At 47.1% G+C, this 26,656-nt stretch overlaps 2 protein-coding genes and 1 long non-coding RNA gene across 3 annotated transcripts; 1 reads left to right on the top strand and 2 right to left on the bottom strand.

The window, feature by feature from the left end:
* Positions 1 to 6,071: 6,071 nt before the first annotated feature.
* LOC140751011 (uncharacterized) lies at positions 6,072 to 8,464 on the bottom strand. The gene is made up of 3 exons (XR_012103263.1): positions 8,072 to 8,464; positions 7,846 to 7,972; positions 6,072 to 7,509 (listed from the first exon to the last, which is right to left on the bottom strand). It is a non-coding gene; the product is annotated as an uncharacterized LOC140751011 (long non-coding RNA).
* Positions 8,465 to 18,223: 9,759 nt separating this feature from the next.
* On the bottom strand, positions 18,224 to 23,628 carry app (Palmitoyltransferase app). Its single transcript, XM_073084719.1, has 6 exons — positions 23,303 to 23,628; positions 19,753 to 20,549; positions 19,510 to 19,631; positions 19,279 to 19,433; positions 18,651 to 18,752; positions 18,224 to 18,572 (listed from the first exon to the last, which is right to left on the bottom strand). The coding sequence occupies exons 2-6, from the start codon at positions 20,500 to 20,502 to the stop codon at positions 18,301 to 18,303; spliced, it is 1,401 nt and encodes a 466-aa protein (XP_072940820.1). The 5' UTR covers positions 20,503 to 20,549; positions 23,303 to 23,628; the 3' UTR covers positions 18,224 to 18,300.
* Positions 23,629 to 24,015: 387 nt separating this feature from the next.
* Positions 24,016 to 26,421, top strand: TPT (triose-phosphate transporter-like protein). The gene is made up of 2 exons (XM_073084720.1): positions 24,016 to 24,927; positions 25,485 to 26,421. The coding sequence occupies exons 1-2, from the start codon at positions 24,606 to 24,608 to the stop codon at positions 26,114 to 26,116; spliced, it is 954 nt and encodes a 317-aa protein (XP_072940821.1). The 5' UTR covers positions 24,016 to 24,605; the 3' UTR covers positions 26,117 to 26,421.
* The last annotated feature ends 235 nt before the right edge of the window (positions 26,422 to 26,656 follow it).

Genomic DNA, 26,656 nt, shown 5'->3' with positions numbered 1-26,656 from the left:
CAACCAACCAACCAACCAACCAACCAACCAACCAACCAACCAACCAACCAACCAACCAACCAACCAACCAACCAACCAACCAACCAACCAACCAACCAACCAACCAACCAACCAACCAACCAACCAACCAACCAACCAACCAACCAACCAACCAACCAACCAACCAACCAACCAACCAACCAACCAACCAACCAACCAACCAACCAACCAACCAACCAACCAACCAACCAACCAACCAACCAACCAACCAACCAACCAACCAACCAACCAACCAACCAACCAACCAACCAACCAACCAACCAACCAACCAACCAACCAACCAACCAACCAACCAACCAACCAACCAACCAACCAACCAACCAACCAACCAACCAACCAACCAACCAACCAACCAACCAACCAACCAACCAACCAACCAACCAACCAACCAACCAACCAACCAACCAACCAACCAACCAACCAACCAACCAACCAACCAACCAACCAACCAACCAACCAACCAACCAACCAACCAACCAACCAACCAACCAACCAACCAACCAACCAACCAACCAACCAACCAACCAACCAACCAACCAACCAACCAACCAACCAACCAACCAACCAACCAACCAACCAACCAACCAACCAACCAACCAACCAACCAACCAACCAACCAACCAACCAACCAACCAACCAACCAACCAACCAACCAACCAACCAACCAACCAACCAACCAACCAACCAACCAACCAACCAACCAACCAACCAACCAACCAACCAACCAACCAACCAACCAACCAACCAACCAACCAACCAACCAACCAACCAACCAACCAACCAACCAACCAACCAACCAACCAACCAACCAACCAACCAACCAACCAACCAACCAACCAACCAACCAACCAACCAACCAACCAACCAACCAACCAACCAACCAACCAACCAACCAACCAACCAACCAACCAACCAACCAACCAACCAACCAACCAACCAACCAACCAACCAACCAACCAACCAACCAACCAACCAACCAACCAACCAACCAACCAACCAACCAACCAACCAACCAACCAACCAACCAACCAACCAACCAACCAACCAACCAACCAACCAACCAACCAACCAACCAACCAACCAACCAACCAACCAACCAACCAACCAACCAACCAACCAACCAACCAACCAACCAACCAACCAACCAACCAACCAACCAACCAACCAACCAACCAACCAACCAACCAACCAACCAACCAACCAACCAACCAACCAACCAACCAACCAACCAACCAACCAACCAACCAACCAACCAACCAACCAACCAACCAACCAACCAACCAACCAACCAACCAACCAACCAACCAACCAACCAACCAACCAACCAACCAACCAACCAACCAACCAACCAACCAACCAACCAACCAACCAACCAACCAACCAACCAACCAACCAACCAACCAACCAACCAACCAACCAACCAACCAACCAACCAACCAACCAACCAACCAACCAACCAACCAACCAACCAACCAACCAACCAACCAACCAACCAACCAACCAACCAACCAACCAACCAACCAACCAACCAACCAACCAACCAACCAACCAACCAACCAACCAACCAACCAACCAACCAACCAACCAACCAACCAACCAACCAACCAACCAACCAACCAACCAACCAACCAACCAACCAACCAACCAACCAACCAACCAACCAACCAACCAACCAACCAACCAACCAACCAACCAACCAACCAACCAACCAACCAACCAACCAACCAACCAACCAACCAACCAACCAACCAACCAACCAACCAACCAACCAACCAACCAACCAACCAACCAACCAACCAACCAACCAACCAACCAACCAACCAACCAACCAACCAACCAACCAACCAACCAACCAACCAACCAACCAACCAACCAACCAACCAACCAACCAACCAACCAACCAACCAACCAACCAACCAACCAACCAACCAACCAACCAACCAACCAACCAACCAACCAACCAACCAACCAACCAACCAACCAACCAACCAACCAACCAACCAACCAACCAACCAACCAACCAACCAACCAACCAACCAACCAACCAACCAACCAACCAACCAACCAACCAACCAACCAACCAACCAACCAACCAACCAACCAACCAACCAACCAACCAACCAACCAACCAACCAACCAACCAACCAACCAACCAACCAACCAACCAACCAACCAACCAACCAACCAACCAACCAACCAACCAACCAACCAACCAACCAACCAACCAACCAACCAACCAACCAACCAACCAACCAACCAACCAACCAACCAACCAACCAACCAACCAACCAACCAACCAACCAACCAACCAACCAACCAACCAACCAACCAACCAACCAACCAACCAACCAACCAACCAACCAACCAACCAACCAACCAACCAACCAACCAACCAACCAACCAACCAACCAACCAACCAACCAACCAACCAACCAACCAACCAACCAACCAACCAACCAACCAACCAACCAACCAACCAACCAACCAACCAACCAACCAACCAACCAACCAACCAACCAACCAACCAACCAACCAACCAACCAACCAACCAACCAACCAACCAACCAACCAACCAACCAACCAACCAACCAACCAACCAACCAACCAACCAACCAACCAACCAACCAACCAACCAACCAACCAACCAACCAACCAACCAACCAACCAACCAACCAACCAACCAACCAACCAACCAACCAACCAACCAACCAACCAACCAACCAACCAACCAACCAACCAACCAACCAACCAACCAACCAACCAACCAACCAACCAACCAACCAACCAACCAACCAACCAACCAACCAACCAACCAACCAACCAACCAACCAACCAACCAACCAACCAACCAACCAACCAACCAACCAACCAACCAACCAACCAACCAACCAACCAACCAACCAACCAACCAACCAACCAACCAACCAACCAACCAACCAACCAACCAACCAACCAACCAACCAACCAACCAACCAACCAACCAACCAACCAACCAACCAACCAACCAACCAACCAACCAACCAACCAACCAACCAACCAACCAACCAACCAACCAACCAACCAACCAACCAACCAACCAACCAACCAACCAACCAACCAACCAACCAACCAACCAACCAACCAACCAACCAACCAACCAACCAACCAACCAACCAACCAACCAACCAACCAACCAACCAACCAACCAACCAACCAACCAACCAACCAACCAACCAACCAACCAACCAACCAACCAACCAACCAACCAACCAACCAACCAACCAACCAACCAACCAACCAACCAACCAACCAACCAACCAACCAACCAACCAACCAACCAACCAACCAACCAACCAACCAACCAACCAACCAACCAACCAACCAACCAACCAACCAACCAACCAACCAACCAACCAACCAACCAACCAACCAACCAACCAACCAACCAACCAACCAACCAACCAACCAACCAACCAACCAACCAACCAACCAACCAACCAACCAACCAACCAACCAACCAACCAACCAACCAACCAACCAACCAACCAACCAACCAACCAACCAACCAACCAACCAACCAACCAACCAACCAACCAACCAACCAACCAACCAACCAACCAACCAACCAACCAACCAACCAACCAACCAACCAACCAACCAACCAACCAACCAACCAACCAACCAACCAACCAACCAACCAACCAACCAACCAACCAACCAACCAACCAACCAACCAACCAACCAACCAACCAACCAACCAACCAACCAACCAACCAACCAACCAACCAACCAACCAACCAACCAACCAACCAACCAACCAACCAACCAACCAACCAACCAACCAACCAACCAACCAACCAACCAACCAACCAACCAACCAACCAACCAACCAACCAACCAACCAACCAACCAACCAACCAACCAACCAACCAACCAACCAACCAACCAACCAACCAACCAACCAACCAACCAACCAACCAACCAACCAACCAACCAACCAACCAACCAACCAACCAACCAACCAACCAACCAACCAACCAACCAACCAACCAACCAACCAACCAACCAACCAACCAACCAACCAACCAACCAACCAACCAACCAACCAACCAACCAACCAACCAACCAACCAACCAACCAACCAACCAACCAACCAACCAACCAACCAACCAACCAACCAACCAACCAACCAACCAACCAACCAACCAACCAACCAACCAACCAACCAACCAACCAACCAACCAACCAACCAACCAACCAACCAACCAACCAACCAACCAACCAACCAACCAACCAACCAACCAACCAACCAACCAACCAACCAACCAACCAACCAACCAACCAACCAACCAACCAACCAACCAACCAACCAACCAACCAACCAACCAACCAACCAACCAACCAACCAACCAACCAACCAACCAACCAACCAACCAACCAACCAACCAACCAACCAACCAACCAACCAACCAACCAACCAACCAACCAACCAACCAACCAACCAACCAACCAACCAACCAACCAACCAACCAACCAACCAACCAACCAACCAACCAACCAACCAACCAACCAACCAACCAACCAACCAACCAACCAACCAACCAACCAACCAACCAACCAACCAACCAACCAACCAACCAACCAACCAACCAACCAACCAACCAACCAACCAACCAACCAACCAACCAACCAACCAACCAACCAACCAACCAACCAACCAACCAACCAACCAACCAACCAACCAACCAACCAACCAACCAACCAACCAACCAACCAACCAACCAACCAACCAACCAACCAACCAACCAACCAACCAACCAACCAACCAACCAACCAACCAACCAACCAACCAACCAACCAACCAACCAACCAACCAACCAACCAACCAACCAACCAACCAACCAACCAACCAACCAACCAACCAACCAACCAACCAACCAACCAACCAACCAACCAACCAACCAACCAACCAACCAACCAACCAACCAACCAACCAACCAACCAACCAACCAACCAACCAACCAACCAACCAACCAACCAACCAACCAACCAACCAACCAACCAACCAACCAACCAACCAACCAACCAACCAACCAACCAACCAACCAACCAACCAACCAACCAACCAACCAACCAACCAACCAACCAACCAACCAACCAACCAACCAACCAACCAACCAACCAACCAACCAACCAACCAACCAACCAACCAACCAACCAACCAACCAACCAACCAACCAACCAACCAACCAACCAACCAACCAACCAACCAACCAACCAACCAACCAACCAACCAACCAACCAACCAACCAACCAACCAACCAACCAACCAACCAACCAACCAACCAACCAACCAACCAACCAACCAACCAACCAACCAACCAACCAACCAACCAACCAACCAACCAACCAACCAACCAACCAACCAACCAACCAACCAACCAACCAACCAACCAACCAACCAACCAACCAACCAACCAACCAACCAACCAACCAACCAACCAACCAACCAACCAACCAACCAACCAACCAACCAACCAACCAACCAACCAACCAACCAACCAACCAACCAACCAACCAACCAACCAACCAACCAACCAACCAACCAACCAACCAACCAACCAACCAACCAACCAACCAACCAACCAACCAACCAACCAACCAACCAACCAACCAACCAACCAACCAACCAACCAACCAACCAACCAACCAACCAACCAACCAACCAACCAACCAACCAACCAACCAACCAACCAACCAACCAACCAACCAACCAACCAACCAACCAACCAACCAACCAACCAACCAACCAACCAACCAACCAACCAACCAACCAACCAACCAACCAACCAACCAACCAACCAACCAACCAACCAACCAACCAACCAACCAACCAACCAACCAACCAACCAACCAACCAACCAACCAACCAACCAACCAACCAACCAACCAACCAACCAACCAACCAACCAACCAACCAACCAACCAACCAACCAACCAACCAACCAACCAACCAACCAACCAACCAACCAACCAACCAACCATATCGGCATATCACTTGATATGTTGAAAATGGCATTACCTAACTGCCTTGCTACGATAACAAGCATAATTAACAAGTCGTTTGAAACAAGTGTCTACCCTGACGCATGGAAGCGAGCTCTTGTAAAGCCCATACCAAAAATAAACAATCCAGCTGTCCTATCCGATTTACGACCCATCAGCATCCTTCCATGCCTGTCGAAGGTGATTGAACGTATTGTTTCTAATCAAATAATCCGCTACCTCGAGTTGAACAATATTCTACCTCTCAGGCAGTCTGGATTTAGGAAGAAGCATAGCACCACCACAGCATTAATTGAGGTAGTGGACGATATTTTGACAGCGCAGGACAAAGGCGATGGTACAATTTTGGCCTTATTAGATTTTTCACGTGCTTTTGAAACACTAAATATTTCATTACTGCTTTCTAAGCTTGCGTTTTATGGCATTAGCATTAACACCGTAAAATGGTTTGATAGCTATTTTAGGAATCGGTCTCAGATGGTCGAACTTCGAAAAGGTAGTGATAGTTCAGAAAATCTTTCATCTTCCAAGGATATCAATCAAGGTGTGCCTCAGGGTTCTATATTGGGTCCTCTCCTTTTCATTTTATATAGTGCAGATATAACAGAAAATATAAAGTTCTGCAAATTTCATATGTATGCAGACGACATACAAATATATATATCATTTAAACCGAGTGACACTGATGTTGCAGTGGCGAATCTAAATTCTGACCTTAATTGTATTGCGCAGTGGTCAGAACGGAACGCTTTAATACTAAATCCGAAAAAAACAAAATTTTTGATTATGGGAACACCTACCCAGGTCCGCAAGATTAGTGCAAAAAGTCCGGCTATTATTTTAAATGGAGAAGCAATCGATAGAGTGCCAGAGGCACGTAACCTTGGGGTGGTCATCGATGAACACCTCAGATTCGAGAAGCATAACTTAAACATTGTACGTAATTGCTATTATAGACTAAAAACTTTATACCGCATAAGAAATTACCTAAGTGTAACCTTGCGCATTAACCTTTGTGAAGCCCTTGTTCTTTCTAAGTTCAATTACGCGGATACTCTCATTGGGCCACGGCTTCTTGCACGTACTAAAAAAGTCATCCAACGAGTACAGAATGCCTGCGCACGTTTTTGTTTTAATATCCCACCTCGCTGCCATGTTACTCCGTACATCAATACCGCTAACATATTAAAAATGGACCTCCGCAGGCAATTACACCTTGCCACACTTATATTTGGTATTATAAAAAATAAAGAACCTTTGTATCTATTTAGTAAGCTGGCGTGGGCTAGAGATCACTTAAAAGATGGAACCCGATCAGCTCCGGATAAATTGTGGTACCCGTCCTATTGCTCAGCTGCTTTCAGGGGCAGCTTCAGGTACAGCGCCACGAAGTGTTGGAACAACCTGCCTCCTCCTCTTCGTAGCCTGAAATCATTAGGGAGTTTTAAATATAAACTTAAAAATTTACTACTTAAAGAACAAATAAAATAATATTGACTATTTGGCTTATCTATTAGAAGTACAGTAAAGAACAATAACATTATATATTCACTCACACACACATGCACGTAAATAAAATATCAATACATTCATACATATTTCCCTACATTTCATTTTAGAACTTTTACTTCATTAATTAATTGAGGATACTACTTGTTATTATTGTTTACTTATGTAGGCTATTATTGAACAATACAATGAGACCATATAATTTTTAATATAATTATCTCAAAGCGTAGTCTAATTTATATTTTAACTTACCTATAGATTGTGGCTCATAGACAGGGAGGCAGGGTTCCAATGTTCGACGTGGTACTAGTATGAACTGGCAGCTCATCATGTTATCGTCGATACTGTAGGTACGAGTACATCTGGCTCGATTTGTTTCCTGGAAATAATGATAGGTAGTGTTCCATGACGCCTTGTATAATTTTTCGTTACACACAAATTTAAAATTTACCGTTAATAATAAAATGGAGGTACTTACCGCGATACCTGAGTGTCTCACGTGTCGGAAATACACAGTAAATCGTGTTAATACGGCACCATTAGCAAGCACGCGGACAGCCGTCCGATCAACATTACGCCACGGGGCTAACTGAAAATCAGAGCCAAGACGCAGTCTACCTGCTCATGGCATTCGCTGAGTTTGTCCCCTTTCACGTTTGTTGCAGCACATAGAAGTTTAGTTATGTATTGTATTTTTATTATTGTTATTTTTTTTTACTCTTACATTTTTATAAGGATTCTTTCTTATTTACATACTTATACATATTGTCTTATTTTTAGTAACTAGTTTTATAACCGTGCTTTTTTTAATTATTTTGTCTATTTGCAATTGTACTGTGTGTTGCAATATGCTTGAATAAAGTATTTTCTTTCTTTCTTTCTTTCTTTCTTTCTTCTTTCAACCAACCAACCAACCAACCAACCAACCAACCAACCAACCAACCAACCAACCAACCAACCAACCAACCAACCAACCAACCAACCAACCAACCAACCAACCAACCAACCAACCAACCAACCAACCAACCAACCAACCAACCAACCAACCAACCAACCAACCAACCAACCAACCAACCAACCAACCAACCAACCAACCAACCAACCAACCAACCAACCAACCAACCAACCAACCAACCAACCAACCAACCAACCAACCAACCAACCAACCAACCAACCAACCAACCAACCAACCAACCAACCAACCAACCAACCAACCAACCAACCAACCAACCAACCAACCAACCAACCAACCAACCAACCAACCAACCAACCAACCAACCAACCAACCAACCAACCAACCAACCAACCAACCAACCAACCAACCAACCAACCAACCAACCAACCAACCAACCAACCAACCAACCAACCAACCAACCAACCAACCAACCAACCAACCAACCAACCAACCAACCAACCAACCAACCAACCAACCAACCAACCAACCAACCAACCAACCAACCAACCAACCAACCAACCAACCAACCAACCAACCAACCAACCAACCAACCAACCAACCAACCAACCAACCAACCAACCAACCAACCAACCAACCAACCAACCAACCAACCAACCAACCAACCAACCAACCAACCAACCAACCAACCAACCAACCAACCAACCAACCAACCAACCAACCAACCAACCAACCAACCAACCAACCAACCAACCAACCAACCAACCAACCAACCAACCAACCAACCAACCAACCAACCAACCAACCAACCAACCAACCAACCAACCAACCAACCAACCAACCAACCAACCAACCAACCAACCAACCAACCAACCAACCAACCAACCAACCAACCAACCAACCAACCAACCAACCAACCAACCAACCAACCAACCAACCAACCAACCAACCAACCAACCAACCAACCAACCAACCAACCAACCAACCAACCAACCAACCAACCAACCAACCAACCAACCAACCAACCAACCAACCAACCAACCAACCAACCAACCAACCAACCAACCAACCAACCAACCAACCAACCAACCAACCAACCAACCAACCAACCAACCAACCAACCAACCAACCAACCAACCAACCAACCAACCAACCAACCAACCAACCAACCAACCAACCAACCAACCAACCAACCAACCAACCAACCAACCAACCAACCAACCAACCAACCAACCAACCAACCAACCAACCAACCAACCAACCAACCAACCAACCAACCAACCAACCAACCAACCAACCAACCAACCAACCAACCAACCAACCAACCAACCAACCAACCAACCAACCAACCAACCAACCAACCAACCAACCAACCAACCAACCAACCAACCAACCAACCAACCAACCAACCAACCAACCAACCAACCAACCAACCAACCAACCAACCAACCAACCAACCAACCAACCAACCAACCAACCAACCAACCAACCAACCAACCAACCAACCAACCAACCAACCAACCAACCAACCAACCAACCAACCAACCAACCAACCAACCAACCAACCAACCAACCAACCAACCAACCAACCAACCAACCAACCAACCAACCAACCAACCAACCAACCAACCAACCAACCAACCAACCAACCAACCAACCAACCAACCAACCAACCAACCAACCAACCAACCAACCAACCAACCAACCAACCAACCAACCAACCAACCAACCAACCAACCAACCAACCAACCAACCAACCAACCAACCAACCAACCAACCAACCAACCAACCAACCAACCAACCAACCAACCAACCAACCAACCAACCAACCAACCAACCAACCAACCAACCAACCAACCAACCAACCAACCAACCAACCAACCAACCAACCAACCAACCAACCAACCAACCAACCAACCAACCAACCAACCAACCAACCAACCAACCAACCAACCAACCAACCAACCAACCAACCAACCAACCAACCAACCAACCAACCAACCAACCAACCAACCAACCAACCAACCAACCAACCAACCAACCAACCAACCAACCAACCAACCAACCAACCAACCAACCAACCAACCAACCAACCAACCAACCAACCAACCAACCAACCAACCAACCAACCAACCAACCAACCAACCAACCAACCAACCAACCAACCAACCAACCAACCAACCAACCAACCAACCAACCAACCAACCAACCAACCAACCAACCAACCAACCAACCAACCAACCAACCAACCAACCAACCAACCAACCAACCAACCAACCAACCAACCAACCAACCAACCAACCAACCAACCAACCAACCAACCAACCAACCAACCAACCAACCAACCAACCAACCAACCAACCAACCAACCAACCAACCAACCAACCAACCAACCAACCAACCAACCAACCAACCAACCAACCAACCAACCAACCAACCAACCAACCAACCAACCAACCAACCAACCAACCAACCAACCAACCAACCAACCAACCAACCAACCAACCAACCAACCAACCAACCAACCAACCAACCAACCAACCAACCAACCAACCAACCAACCAACCAACCAACCAACCAACCAACCAACCAACCAACCAACCAACCAACCAACCAACCAACCAACCAACCAACCAACCAACCAACCAACCAACCAACCAACCAACCAACCAACCAACCAACCAACCAACCAACCAACCAACCAACCAACCAACCAACCAACCAACCAACCAACCAACCAACCAACCAACCAACCAACCAACCAACCAACCAACCAACCAACCAACCAACCAACCAACCAACCAACCAACCAACCAACCAACCAACCAACCAACCAACCAACCAACCAACCAACCAACCAACCAACCAACCAACCAACCAACCAACCAACCAACCAACCAACCAACCAACCAACCAACCAACCAACCAACCAACCAACCAACCAACCAACCAACCAACCAACCAACCAACCAACCAACCAACCAACCAACCAACCAACCAACCAACCAACCAACCAACCAACCAACCAACCAACCAACCAACCAACCAACCAACCAACCAACCAACCAACCAACCAACCAACCAACCAACCAACCAACCAACCAACCAACCAACCAACCAACCAACCAACCAACCAACCAACCAACCAACCAACCAACCAACCAACCAACCAACCAACCAACCAACCAACCAACCAACCAACCAACCAACCAACCAACCAACCAACCAACCAACCAACCAACCAACCAACCAACCAACCAACCAACCAACCAACCAACCAACCAACCAACCAACCAACCAACCAACCAACCAACCAACCAACCAACCAACCAACCAACCAACCAACCAACCAACCAACCAACCAACCAACCAACCAACCAACCAACCAACCAACCAACCAACCAACCAACCAACCAACCAACCAACCAACCAACCAACCAACCAACCAACCAACCAACCAACCAACCAACCAACCAACCAACCAACCAACCAACCAACCAACCAACCAACCAACCAACCAACCAACCAACCAACCAACCAACCAACCAACCAACCAACCAACCAACCAACCAACCAACCAACCAACCAACCAACCAACCAACCAACCAACCAACCAACCAACCAACCAACCAACCAACCAACCAACCAACCAACCAACCAACCAACCAACCAACCAACCAACCAACCAACCAACCAACCAACCAACCAACCAACCAACCAACCAACCAACCAACCAACCAACCAACCAACCAACCAACCAACCAACCAACCAACCAACCAACCAACCAACCAACCAACCAACCAACCAACCAACCAACCAACCAACCAACCAACCAACCAACCAACCAACCAACCAACCAACCAACCAACCAACCAACCAACCAACCAACCAACCAACCAACCAACCAACCAACCAACCAACCAACCAACCAACCAACCAACCAACCAACCAACCAACCAACCAACCAACCAACCAACCAACCAACCAACCAACCAACCAACCAACCAACCAACCAACCAACCAACCAACCAACCAACCAACCAACCAACCAACCAACCAACCAACCAACCAACCAACCAACCAACCAACCAACCAACCAACCAACCAACCAACCAACCAACCAACCAACCAACCAACCAACCAACCAACCAACCAACCAACCAACCAACCAACCAACCAACCAACCAACCAACCAACCAACCAACCAACCAACCAACCAACCAACCAACCAACCAACCAACCAACCAACCAACCAACCAACCAACCAACCAACCAACCAACCAACCAACCAACCAACCAACCAACCAACCAACCAACCAACCAACCAACCAACCAACCAACCAACCAACCAACCAACCAACCAACCAACCAACCAACCAACCAACCAACCAACCAACCAACCAACCAACCAACCAACCAACCAACCAACCAACCAACCAACCAACCAACCAACCAACCAACCAACCAACCAACCAACCAACCAACCAACCAACCAACCAACCAACCAACCAACCAACCAACCAACCAACCAACCAACCAACCAACCAACCAACCAACCAACCAACCAACCAACCAACCAACCAACCAACCAACCAACCAACCAACCAACCAACCAACCAACCAACCAACCAACCAACCAACCAACCAACCAACCAACCAACCAACCAACCAACCAACCAACCAACCAACCAACCAACCAACCAACCAACCAACCAACCAACCAACCAACCAACCAACCAACCAACCAACCAACCAACCAACCAACCAACCAACCAACCAACCAACCAACCAACCAACCAACCAACCAACCAACCAACCAACCAACCAACCAACCAACCAACCAACCAACCAACCAACCAACCAACCAACCAACCAACCAACCAACCAACCAACCAACCAACCAACCAACCAACCAACCAACCAACCAACCAACCAACCAACCAACCAACCAACCAACCAACCAACCAACCAACCAACCAACCAACCAACCAACCAACCAACCAACCAACCAACCAACCAACCAACCAACCAACCAACCAACCAACCAACCAACCAACCAACCAACCAACCAACCAACCAACCAACCAACCAACCAACCAACCAACCAACCAACCAACCAACCAACCAACCAACCAACCAACCAACCAACCAACCAACCAACCAACCAACCAACCAACCAACCAACCAACCAACCAACCAACCAACCAACCAACCAACCAACCAACCAACCAACCAACCAACCAACCAACCAACCAACCAACCAACCAACCAACCAACCAACCAACCAACCAACCAACCAACCAACCAACCAACCAACCAACCAACCAACCAACCAACCAACCAACCAACCAACCAACCAACCAACCAACCAACCAACCAACCAACCAACCAACCAACCAACCAACCAACCAACCAACCAACCAACCAACCAACCAACCAACCAACCAACCAACCAACCAACCAACCAACCAACCAACCAACCAACCAACCAACCAACCAACCAACCAACCAACCAACCAACCAACCAACCAACCAACCAACCAACCAACCAACCAACCAACCAACCAACCAACCAACCAACCAACCAACCAACCAACCAACCAACCAACCAACCAACCAACCAACCAACCAACCAACCAACCAACCAACCAACCAACCAACCAACCAACCAACCAACCAACCAACCAACCAACCAACCAACCAACCAACCAACCAACCAACCAACCAACCAACCAACCAACCAACCAACCAACCAACCAACCAACCAACCAACCAACCAACCAACCAACCAACCAACCAACCAACCAACCAACCAACCAACCAACCAACCAACCAACCAACCAACCAACCAACCAACCAACCAACCAACCAACCAACCAACCAACCAACCAACCAACCAACCAACCAACCAACCAACCAACCAACCAACCAACCAACCAACCAACCAACCAACCAACCAACCAACCAACCAACCAACCAACCAACCAACCAACCAACCAACCAACCAACCAACCAACCAACCAACCAACCAACCAACCAACCAACCAACCAACCAACCAACCAACCAACCAACCAACCAACCAACCAACCAACCAACCAACCAACCAACCAACCAACCAACCAACCAACCAACCAACCAACCAACCAACCAACCAACCAACCAACCAACCAACCAACCAACCAACCAACCAACCAACCAACCAACCAACCAACCAACCAACCAACCAACCAACCAACCAACCAACCAACCAACCAACCAACCAACCAACCAACCAACCAACCAACCAACCAACCAACCAACCAACCAACCAACCAACCAACCAACCAACCAACCAACCAACCAACCAACCAACCAACCAACCAACCAACCAACCAACCAACCAACCAACCAACCAACCAACCAACCAACCAACCAACCAACCAACCAACCAACCAACCAACCAACCAACCAACCAACCAACCAACCAACCAACCAACCAACCAACCAACCAACCAACCAACCAACCAACCAACCAACCAACCAACCAACCAACCAACCAACCAACCAACCAACCAACCAACCAACCAACCAACCAACCAACCAACCAACCAACCAACCAACCAACCAACCAACCAACCAACCAACCAACCAACCAACCAACCAACCAACCAACCAACCAACCAACCAACCAACCAACCAACCAACCAACCAACCAACCAACCAACCAACCAACCAACCAACCAACCAACCAACCAACCAACCAACCAACCAACCAACCAACCAACCAACCAACCAACCAACCAACCAACCAACCAACCAACCAACCAACCAACCAACCAACCAACCAACCAACCAACCAACCAACCAACCAACCAACCAACCAACCAACCAACCAACCAACCAACCAACCAACCAACCAACCAACCAACCAACCAACCAACCAACCAACCAACCAACCAACCAACCAACCAACCAACCAACCAACCAACCAACCAACCAACCAACCAACCAACCAACCAACCAACCAACCAACCAACCAACCAACCAACCAACCAACCAACCAACCAACCAACCAACCAACCAACCAACCAACCAACCAACCAACCAACCAACCAACCAACCAACCAACCAACCAACCAACCAACCAACCAACCAACCAACCAACCAACCAACCAACCAACCAACCAACCAACCAACCAACCAACCAACCAACCAACCAACCAACCAACCAACCAACCAACCAACCAACCAACCAACCAACCAACCAACCAACCAACCAACCAACCAACCAACCAACCAACCAACCAACCAACCAACCAACCAACCAACCAACCAACCAACCAACCAACCAACCAACCAACCAACCAACCAACCAACCAACCAACCAACCAACCAACCAACCAACCAACCAACCAACCAACCAACCAACCAACCAACCAACCAACCAACCAACCAACCAACCAACCAACCAACCAACCAACCAACCAACCAACCAACCAACCAACCAACCAACCAACCAACCAACCAACCAACCAACCAACCAACCAACCAACCAACCAACCAACCAACCAACCAACCAACCAACCAACCAACCAACCAACCAACCAACCAACCAACCAACCAACCAACCAACCAACCAACCAACCAACCAACCAACCAACCAACCAACCAACCAACCAACCAACCAACCAACCAACCAACCAACCAACCAACCAACCAACCAACCAACCAACCAACCAACCAACCAACCAACCAACCAACCAACCAACCAACCAACCAACCAACCAACCAACCAACCAACCAACCAACCAACCAACCAACCAACCAACCAACCAACCAACCAACCAACCAACCAACCAACCAACCAACCAACCAACCAACCAACCAACCAACCAACCAACCAACCAACCAACCAACCAACCAACCAACCAACCAACCAACCAACCAACCAACCAACCAACCAACCAACCAACCAACCAACCAACCAACCAACCAACCAACCAACCAACCAACCAACCAACCAACCAACCAACCAACCAACCAACCAACCAACCAACCAACCAACCAACCAACCAACCAACCAACCAACCAACCAACCAACCAACCAACCAACCAACCAACCAACCAACCAACCAACCAACCAACCAACCAACCAACCAACCAACCAACCAACCAACCAACCAACCAACCAACCAACCAACCAACCAACCAACCAACCAACCAACCAACCAACCAACCAACCAACCAACCAACCAACCAACCAACCAACCAACCAACCAACCAACCAACCAACCAACCAACCAACCAACCAACCAACCAACCAACCAACCAACCAACCAACCAACCAACCAACCAACCAACCAACCAACCAACCAACCAACCAACCAACCAACCAACCAACCAACCAACCAACCAACCAACCAACCAACCAACCAACCAACCAACCAACCAACCAACCAACCAACCAACCAACCAACCAACCAACCAACCAACCAACCAACCAACCAACCAACCAACCAACCAACCAACCAACCAACCAACCAACCAACCAACCAACCAACCAACCAACCAACCAACCAACCAACCAACCAACCAACCAACCAACCAACCAACCAACCAACCAACCAACCAACCAACCAACCAACCAACCAACCAACCAACCAACCAACCAACCAACCAACCAACCAACCAACCAACCAACCAACCAACCAACCAACCAACCAACCAACCAACCAACCAACCAACCAACCAACCAACCAACCAACCAACCAACCAACCAACCAACCAACCAACCAACCAACCAACCAACCAACCAACCAACCAACCAACCAACCAACCAACCAACCAACCAACCAACCAACCAACCAACCAACCAACCAACCAACCAACCAACCAACCAACCAACCAACCAACCAACCAACCAACCAACCAACCAACCAACCAACCAACCAACCAACCAACCAACCAACCAACCAACCAACCAACCAACCAACCAACCAACCAACCAACCAACCAACCAACCAACCAACCAACCAACCAACCAACCAACCAACCAACCAACCAACCAACCAACCAACCAACCAACCAACCAACCAACCAACCAACCAACCAACCAACCAACCAACCAACCAACCGTGGGATTACCGGGATAAAAACGATCCTATGTCCTTTCTCGGGTCTCAGACTATCTTTCTACAAAATTTCATTAAAATCGGTTTAGTGGTTTAGGCGTGAAGAAGAGACAACCAGACAGACAGACAGACAGAGTTACTTTCGGATTTATAATATTAGTAAGGATAGTAAGGATTTGCTATCATCATCAACCCATTACTGTCCCATTGCTGGGCACGGGTCTCCTCTCAGAATGAGAAGGATTAGGCCATAGTCCACCGCGCTGGCCAAGTGCGTATTGGTAGACTTCACATACCTTTAAGATTTTTTATAAATCTCTCAGGTATGCAGGTTTCCTCACGATATTTTCCTTCACCGTTTAAGCAAGTGATAATTAATTTCTAATACGCACTATAATAAATACACGCATATATAATTTGAAAATCAGAGGTGCGTGCCTGGGATTTGAACCTCGGACCCCTCGATCGAGAGGCCGCGTTTCTTAACCACTAGGCTATCACTGCTGCTTAAGGATTTGCTAAAATTATTTTAGTTCAATAGATATACACGTAGGTAGATCCGTGAAGTCAGTAAGTAAAGTAAGTCGATAAATGAAAGATATTAATAATCGAAAAGTAATTTATTGCAACGAAAGGCATCAGAGGCTATGTACAAGAGGCACTCGGGGGCGGCGCGGTAACGTCAGAGCGGCGTGGCGTCGCGCAGGTGCGGCGGCGGGTCGGGCTCGTCCAGGTCCAGCGCCGCGTCGATCATGGTGGTGTCGTGCAGCAGCCGCAGCCGCGACGCCGACAGCGCGCCGCCGCCCGCCACCGCCGCGCCGCCCGCCCCCACGCCGACGCCGCCCGCCCCACCGCCCGCCCCGACCGCCGCCGCGCCGCCCGCCCCGACCGCCGCCGCGCCGCCCGCCCCCGCGGCGCCGCACGCCGCGCCGTTGGACCCGCCGATGCAAACTTCTACCGATAATAAAATATGCGATTAACTTATTAATTTCCCAACACAGAAAGTGTAACTCGACAGCGATGCAAACTTACCTTGCAACGGTACGGGGTCGAGGTCGAGGCTGTGATTCATGTACGCGTGGCGCGCGGTCTCGCCACCCTCGAACAGGTTCGTGTAGCTCCCACCCAACACGCCTAAAGGCAAATAGATGTTTTAATAATTTGTGTCTTTGCGACCCGACGAATATTTCATGATCGAAGGAATGAATCGATGAATATTTCAACCCAATTCCTGATAATAAAAATATGTTAAAAAATACACATATATTAAAAATATAAAAGAACATGTGTGTTATATATATTATTATAATATATAAAATAAATTATGAATAAAGAAAATAATGTTTATTCTATACTCAGCACTACAATATAATACAAATTTCAATTTGAATTAAAATATATGTGCTTAGGTAATGAATAGCCACAGTAAATTATTCACATTTTCCTTATTTTTGTCACTTTGCAAATGTACTGCGACTATATTATTAGACTGCTTAAATAATAACTAAGGTAAAATGTAAAGTGTAATACAATTTTGTATTCCAATTTTTCAGCCTTGTTCGTGCACCATTACAGTATGCCAAAAACAGTAACTCAACAACAAATACTTTCTCGTAGATTTACTTCTGCCGTGATAGTTCTACCGTGGAGCTCCACTCACCGTCGCGGTGCGGGCGGCCCGTCGGCGGCTGCAGCGCGCGCGCGGCGGCGGCGGGCGCGGGGGGCGGCGCGCCCGGCGCGGGGGGCGGCCCGCCCAGCGCCGCCGCGAAGCTGGGCGGCAGCTCGTCCTTGCCGTCCGCCGAGAACACGCCGCGCCTGCAACCGACCGCCGGTTAGCGAGGATCCGGGAGCTCGCAGGGAGGTGGGGTCCTCGGTGGGGTCCTCGACTCACCTGTCGATGAGGCTGGGCGCGAGCGGGCCGCACAGGACGTACCAACAGTTGGCGCAAGCGTTGCCGCGCGAGTAGGGATTCGGGTTGGACACGCCGCGTCGCGTCGAAAACGAACCCTTGATCTGAAACGAAAACTCGTTTAGTGTGGTAGAATGAAGCCTGTAACCCGGGGCGGGAATGGTGCGACGATATGTTAAATGCTTAAAACGATCGAACGAATTAAAGAGAGATGAGAGCGCTCACGTCCTCGTTGGTGGTCTGGTCGGTGGAGGCCAGGTAGGTGTGGAAGCCGGCCAGCCCCAGCACGGACCACACGGACAGGAAGCACACGGCCGCCACGACGGCGGAGGCGGGCGACGCGCGCAGCGCCGCCGCCAGCCCCGCGCCGCGCGCCAGCAGCGCCAGGTGCGCCACCGCGCACGCGAACACGAACACCGCCAGGAACGACAGCGACACGACGAACGCGTAGAAGTAGCGATAGTTGCGCTTGCCGACGCAGTTGCCCACCCACGGGCAGTGGTGGTCGAAGCGGTCGACGCAGTTGTCGCAGAGCGAGCAGTGCGAGGCGCGCGGCGGGCGGAACATCTTGCACGTGAAGCAGTACTTGAGCTTGACGGGGCGGCCGCGCACGAGCACCTCGCGCGCGCGCGGCGGCGGGCGGCCCGCGCCGTCGGCCGCGTCGGGCGCGCCCAGCGCCGCCGCCTCGGCCGGCGCCGCGCGCGGGATGATGCCGGGGTCCGACAGCGCCGTGCGCAGCAGCGCCGCCAGCGTGCAGCCGCACAGCGCCGCGCCCGCCGCCGGCACGGCCGCCGACACGCGCGCCGCCAGGAACGGGCAGTCGAACGCGAAGTGCAGCGCGCACGTGCCGCAGATGAGCGCCAGCGTGAGCGCGAACACGCCGGGGTGCGGCGCCGTCATCAGCCGCCCGTCGCACCAGAAGCGGTTGCGGCCCGCGAACACCTCCCACTTGCGCGTCACGCGCCGCGACGCCATCGCCGCATCACCGCGCCCCGCCGCCGCCGCCGCCCTCGCCCCCTCGCCTGTCATTACCAAATTGTTCTTTACATAAAGTTAATTTTATAGCAGATTTAAACCTTTTCTCGGATAGATCGATAATGACCTTTGGTATTTTATTGTAGAAAACGAATACAGTTCCCCATTAAAGAATTACACACCTTGCTTAATCTAAATTGTGGTATGGCCAAATAAAATGTGGTTATCTTTATTTCTAGTGTTATAACTATGCCTATTATATTTTTTTTCCAAAGAAGAATATTTTTGCGAGCATATAAGATATTTTCGTAAATATAATTACTAGGCACTGTCAAAACATTTATAGATTTAAACAGTTCACGTAAGGACTCACGGGGCGAAGACCGTAAATGGCTCTAATTGCACGTTTCTGTAGTATAAAAACGACATCTATGCTTACTACTAGCATTACCCCACAACAGAATATCATAAGACATAATGCTATGAAAATAACTAAAGGAAACGAGCCTAGCAGTACTAATCTTCTTTACGCTATAAGTTGCAGAACTAAGTCTACTACATAACTTTGCTATCTGAGGGCTCCATTGTAGTTTAGAATCAAAATTTATCCCTAAGAAAACTGTTTCATCTACAAATTCGAGGTGTTCATTGTTAAGGGTAACATTCATCGTCAGCTTTTTAACATTAGGCAAAGCAAATCGGAAACATTTACTCTTTATATTATTTAATACAAAATTGTTTGCGCTAAGCCAGTTGAAGATTATGTCAAGTGCTTTATTGACATCGTTGACGTCGTTAGTGTCTTTTAACTTTAAATATTAAGGAAGTTATCGTCAGCAAACAACACAACCTTTGATAAGTCCTACATTACATACGGTAGATCATTAATGTATACCAAAAACAAGAATGGCCCTAAAATAGAGCTTTGTGGGACGGACTTTAACACTGGAACCTAACGATTTGTGTCCCTTAACCTGAACTCGTTGTACTCTATAATCTAAATAAGACCTAAGCAGTTTAAGAGACGCACCGCATATACCATAATATTCCAACTTTAACAAAAAAGTTTAATGTTCTACACAATCAAATAACTTAGAAAGATCAAAGAATACACCTATAGTATTGTGCGCATCTTCCCAAGCGTCAAAAATGTTTTGCATTAATTCAACACCCGCATCAAAGGGGAGTTGGTCGCTCAAGTCCGTAGGCAGATGACCCAAGGTAACCCTACACGTGTTCCCTGGGTGGTGCTAACGAGCGACAATATATCACCTAATAAAGATAGTGTGAAACCAAAGCGGCCATCACAGGCCTAGGAGGTGCTCAGCACTCTCCACAAAGAGTGAACGTATGCCGGCAGCAGGGCATATAGATTGAATGACAATTGTGGTGCGAAAGGAAAGGGGAAGCCATCGCAATATTATTCCCGTGAAAAACTGTAATGGAAAAGTCTCGAAGAAGTGTATATAGTAAGGCCCTTTCATTATACAAGTCAAAAAGAGTTTCTCGACTTATACAAATACCCTGACTTCGTTGAATTTAAAACCAGTTGATTTCTGATAATTTTTAAGTATAAATATTTTTTTAAATTCTGTATTTATTATTTTATTATTATTATAATTTTAAACTATTTAATAGCTGTTGGTTAAACTTTTTTAGACACATTTTGTTATAAGTTTATATTCCAAAAAAACTTTATCATCTGTGTGTTTATTACAGAGAATATGAACACTTTGGCCACTGTGATCTGACTGAATGTATTTTATTATGACTTATCTATAATATTACAGTTACAAAAAATATTGTCAATACATGTAACTGAAGATGTTCTTACCCTTGTAGGTTCACAAAATACATTGTTTAAGTTATATAGATAATTACATTACCGAGATATTTACATTAAAATCTCTACATATTATAATTATATTAATTAATTAATGAATTAATTATAATTATATTAATTAATTAATTAATTAATTATAATTATGTTTACAACATCCTCCATAACAGTTTCAAAACAATAATAGTTACAAGGGGGCCTGTATTAGCAAATCACGATATGTTTCTCCAGCTCAACACAAGACAAAAGAAAATAGTCCTTAGGGGAATCTCTGGTTATAAATGTCCATGGGCAGCCATATCCATTTACTAATAACAATTTCAAGCTTATAAAGAAAATACATCAGTCACCATGAAGTTTATAGGGAATACTCGATACAACAAAATTTCTTAACATGCAACTAATACAAGTAAATATCACTTAATATTGATAATTTTAATACACACAGTATTGATCAATTTAAATGTTATTTAAATTTATTTTACACTTAGTACTAGAGAAAGGTGAGTCATATATGCTCTGAAGTAACGGATAACTAGACCCATATAAGTCACATCACAACCAATTAAATTTAGCAACTGTAATATGTTAAAACACTACTACTATTGAATTTATTATTGGCAAATCATTAAAAAAAATGGAAACCTGCATGGCAAGATTTTATAGGAAAATTTATTTTATTGAATAATAAATAATAAATATTTAATAAAATTATAAGTATGCCTAGTCTATATTTTTTTATTGACACACCAGCCAACTCATACATTAGATTATTTCAGTACATTTTTATGACGAAACCCACGTAATTAAATGGTCAAAATTTAATTGTGAAAAGGGTAGTATACGAAGAAGAAATCCTTTACACCTAGTGATACACAGTGAGTAGCAAAGTCTTTAGTGGCCACGGTTGGCCAGGGACCAGCGCCGGAAACGCCGGGCGCCCGAGGTGTGTGCACTTACTGGTCGCGAGGTTCCAGGTGGCTAGGTGATAACGCGAGCGCTGCGGACATCCATGTAGAAAATGAAGAGATAAGTGACTTCACCACTGATAAATTCGCTACTGACAATTGTATTAAACTTATTTCCTTTAATTTGTACGCAAACTTAACAACCCGTCTTAGCTTCTCTTTCACTTTAGATTCATTAATTTAGATATTACAATATTTGTTTAAGAGTCAAAAAAGTTAACAAAACTTTCTCTGCTTTGCTAAGTTTGACAATTTATTAGTTTGACATCACATCATCCTATCAGATGTCCTATCTGAATGCGAACATTGTTGCCAGATGTCCTGAATGTCGATGTCGATTGTGAACAAAAATAAGATTTTAAAACTTAATATAGTTTTTATTGTAATATTCTAAATAAATATGTATACATTAAAAAGTACTTGGCCAAAAGTCAAAATATATTGATATTAATTTATAAATGTGGAGGATGTTAACTAGAAATTTTGTAGATCATTACTAATCATGCTGTAGATAAAATCAATCATAGACATTTAATTTTTATAGCAGAAAGCACAAATGATTAATAAAGTAATGATCGGTACATTATTATAATATACTCTGCATTTTTTAAATATACTTTTGTGATAATAAATTGGTATATTTTATTTATTAGGAAATGGTTTTATGTCAAGCTCCATAAACCATTGCATCTATAATAAATAAATAATATTGCTATCTTGGCAATTTTATACTTTTTTACATGCATAATGCATATTGCCTACTGTCATAAGTTACATAAAATGATAGACGTATCATGTAGACGTCAGTTAAACAGTCTTACTGTTCCAATAGAAATAGAAATAGAAAGTAAAATATTTTGCTATAGTGACTAGAGTAAAGTGATTATAGTTCACTGTGACCTCGGCCCTAAATAAATTATAACCTCATGGGAATACCAAAAAACATTGATTAATGTTTTAAATTTAAGAGTTAATTTGAATATTCTCCTTAGTGGTCAAGTTTCATAAGTATTATTTAGGTACTGTGATAAACGTATAATTGCTTTGAAAATATTGCCATCTGTTCTCTGGTCGGCCTCGGAATTTCATAATCTTTACGATTTACGTTAAAAATTGACTTCGAATCAAGATTTTCACGGTACAATTCTTATCGTCACTAGTAATTCCTCGATCGAAGGAAAATCGCACCATCGGCCGCGCCGTCGACAGACGAAGTAGGGAAGAAAGGCGTAAAATGACAGGACTCAGGCGAAAGAAATGAGCATAGAGGGAGACAACTCGGCGAGAGAGTCGAAATGCGCGCAGGGTCGCGGCGCGAGGCGGCGGCGGTGGCGGCGCTGTGCGCGGCGTGGTACGCGCTGAGCTCGGCCAGCAACGTGGTGGGCAAGCTGGCGCTGGGCCAGCTGCCGCTGCCGCTGACGCTGACGCTGGTGCAGCTGCTGAGCACGGCGGCGCTGAGCGCGCCCGCCTTCGCGCTGGCCGGCGTGCGGCGCGCGCCCGCCTTCCCGCGCCGCTACTACTGGCGCACGCTGGCGCCGCTCGCGCTCGCCAAGTTTTTCACTACCATGTTCTCGCAAGTCTCCATCTGGAAGGTGCCCATCTCCTATGCCCACACAGGTTTCTGTTCCCTATATACCTGTGGACTTGCCACTTTATACTTTACTTGCATTCAATTTCATATCTTTTGTATAATTTATTAAATTTTACAGCATATACAGTGGCCCCCCGATAATCCGGCGCCCCCTGTAATCCGACATGACTTTGAATATGTATTACAGATGTATTTGACAATTTTGGTACATATGTATGTGTATTTATGCTTAATTTTATAATAAAACGTAAGCTCTCTATTGTTATTTAATTTATTAAATTCGAAATACATAAATTCAGTATGATTTGTACTTCAAATTATGTACATATGTACATATAACATAGAGAATCTTATCATTGGATATGTAGTTTGTCAGATTACAAGGTACTCTTTTGTAAAAAAATCTGGACGATAGGGGGTCTTAGGCAGTGCTCTATAATCCGACAAATTAGATAGTCCGACACTGCCCTGGATAATGTTTGTTGGATTACCGGAGGTCCACTGTATTTTTTCCATATTATAGTTAAGTATTTTATAAATATTCAGAAATAAGAGTGAAATAAAAGGGATATCGACTGTGCAGTGAAGGCGACGACCCCGCTGTGGACGGCGGCGCTGGCTTGGGCGCTGTTCGGCGAGCGCGTGTCGCGGCGCGTGGCGCTCGCGCTGCTGGTGATCGCGGCCGGCGTGGGCGTGGCCTCCGCCACCGAGCTGCACTTCGACACGCTGGGGCTGGGCGCCGCGCTGGCCGCCGCCGCGCTGCTGTCGCTGCAGCACATCTTCTCGAAGCGCGTGATGCGCGACACGGGCGTGCACCACCTGCGGCTGCTGCAGCGGCTGAGCGGCATGGCGCTGGCGCTGGTGGCGCCGGCGTGGCTGGCGCTGGAGGCGCGCGCGCTGGCGGCGGCGCGGCCGGCGGACGGCTGGGCGCGCGCGGCGGCGCTGCTGGCGGCGGACGGCGCGCTGGCGTGGCTGCAGGCCGTGGCCGCCTTCAGCGTGCTGTCGCGCGTGTCGCCGCTGGCGTACGCCGTGGCGTCGGCGGCCAAGCGCGCGGCCGTGGTGGCGGCGTCGCTGCTGCTGCTGCGCAACCCCGCGCCGCCGCTCAACCTGGCGGGCATGGCGCTGGCGGCGCTGGGCGTGCTGCTGTACAACCGCGCCAAGCTGGCCGACCGCGACGCGCGCGCCGCCGCCGAGCGCCCGCTGCTGCCCGTCTGACGCCCGCGCGTTGCTAGTTGTTTTTCCTATAGACTTTGCCTAGTTTGATTTAATTTAAAAAAGGATCGTAGTCGTTAATCTACTACACATTAATCCCTGCCGAGAAACGGTTCAACGAGTGAGTGAAGTTAAGAAATAAGGGCGAGCTGTGATAATGTTGTCCTTCTAATGTTATAGAAACACCTGAAATAACCTTTACCTTGTATTATATTATAAAATAATAATATAATTATAGTACAATATCCAGCCAAGCTGGATTAGTAAAATTGTATTTTTTTTTATCTAAATATATTTTTCTATTTGTACATGTTGTTTTCTATTATGCTATGTAATTTAGTAGTGCCTTGACCCATTTAAAAAGCAATGGTAAGTTATAATAAAGGCCACTTATCCCCCAAGGCTGGCCACCAATGGGCTACTGTTGTTTGAGGAACTGGTTGCTTTAGCGTTTTCCCTGTATTAATAACGAATCTATTCAATGTTGGCCTACGAAAGATCAAAATTCTAGTAGGTAGGAACTGTCACAGTCTCACAGTAGTT

Source organism: Epargyreus clarus, unplaced genomic scaffold (assembly GCF_041222505.1).
Source record: "Epargyreus clarus isolate Ecla_fem2 unplaced genomic scaffold, WU_Ecla_fem_2.2 ptg000021l, whole genome shotgun sequence".
Classification (NCBI taxonomy): domain Eukaryota; kingdom Metazoa; phylum Arthropoda; class Insecta; order Lepidoptera; family Hesperiidae; genus Epargyreus; species Epargyreus clarus.
Note: the sequence above shows the minus strand (reverse complement) of the source record. Positions and strands in the feature narration are given on the sequence as shown.

Coding starts and splice junctions, on each gene's coding strand:
- app (XM_073084719.1), bottom strand. CDS start 20,502: ATGGCGTCGCGGCGCGTGACGCGCAAGTGGGAGGTGTTCGCGGGCCGC. Junction 19,632..19,752: donor ACCAGACCACCAACGAGGAC/GTGAGCGCTCTC, acceptor TTTTCGTTTCAG/ATCAAGGGTTCGTTTTCGAC. Junction 18,753..19,278: donor GGGCCGCCCGCACCGCGACG/GTGAGTGGAGCT, acceptor ATTTGCCTTTAG/GCGTGTTGGGTGGGAGCTAC.
- TPT (XM_073084720.1), top strand. CDS start 24,606: ATGCGCGCAGGGTCGCGGCGCGAGGCGGCGGCGGTGGCGGCGCTGTGC. Junction 24,928..25,484: donor CATCTCCTATGCCCACACAG/GTTTCTGTTCCC, acceptor TCGACTGTGCAG/TGAAGGCGACGACCCCGCTG.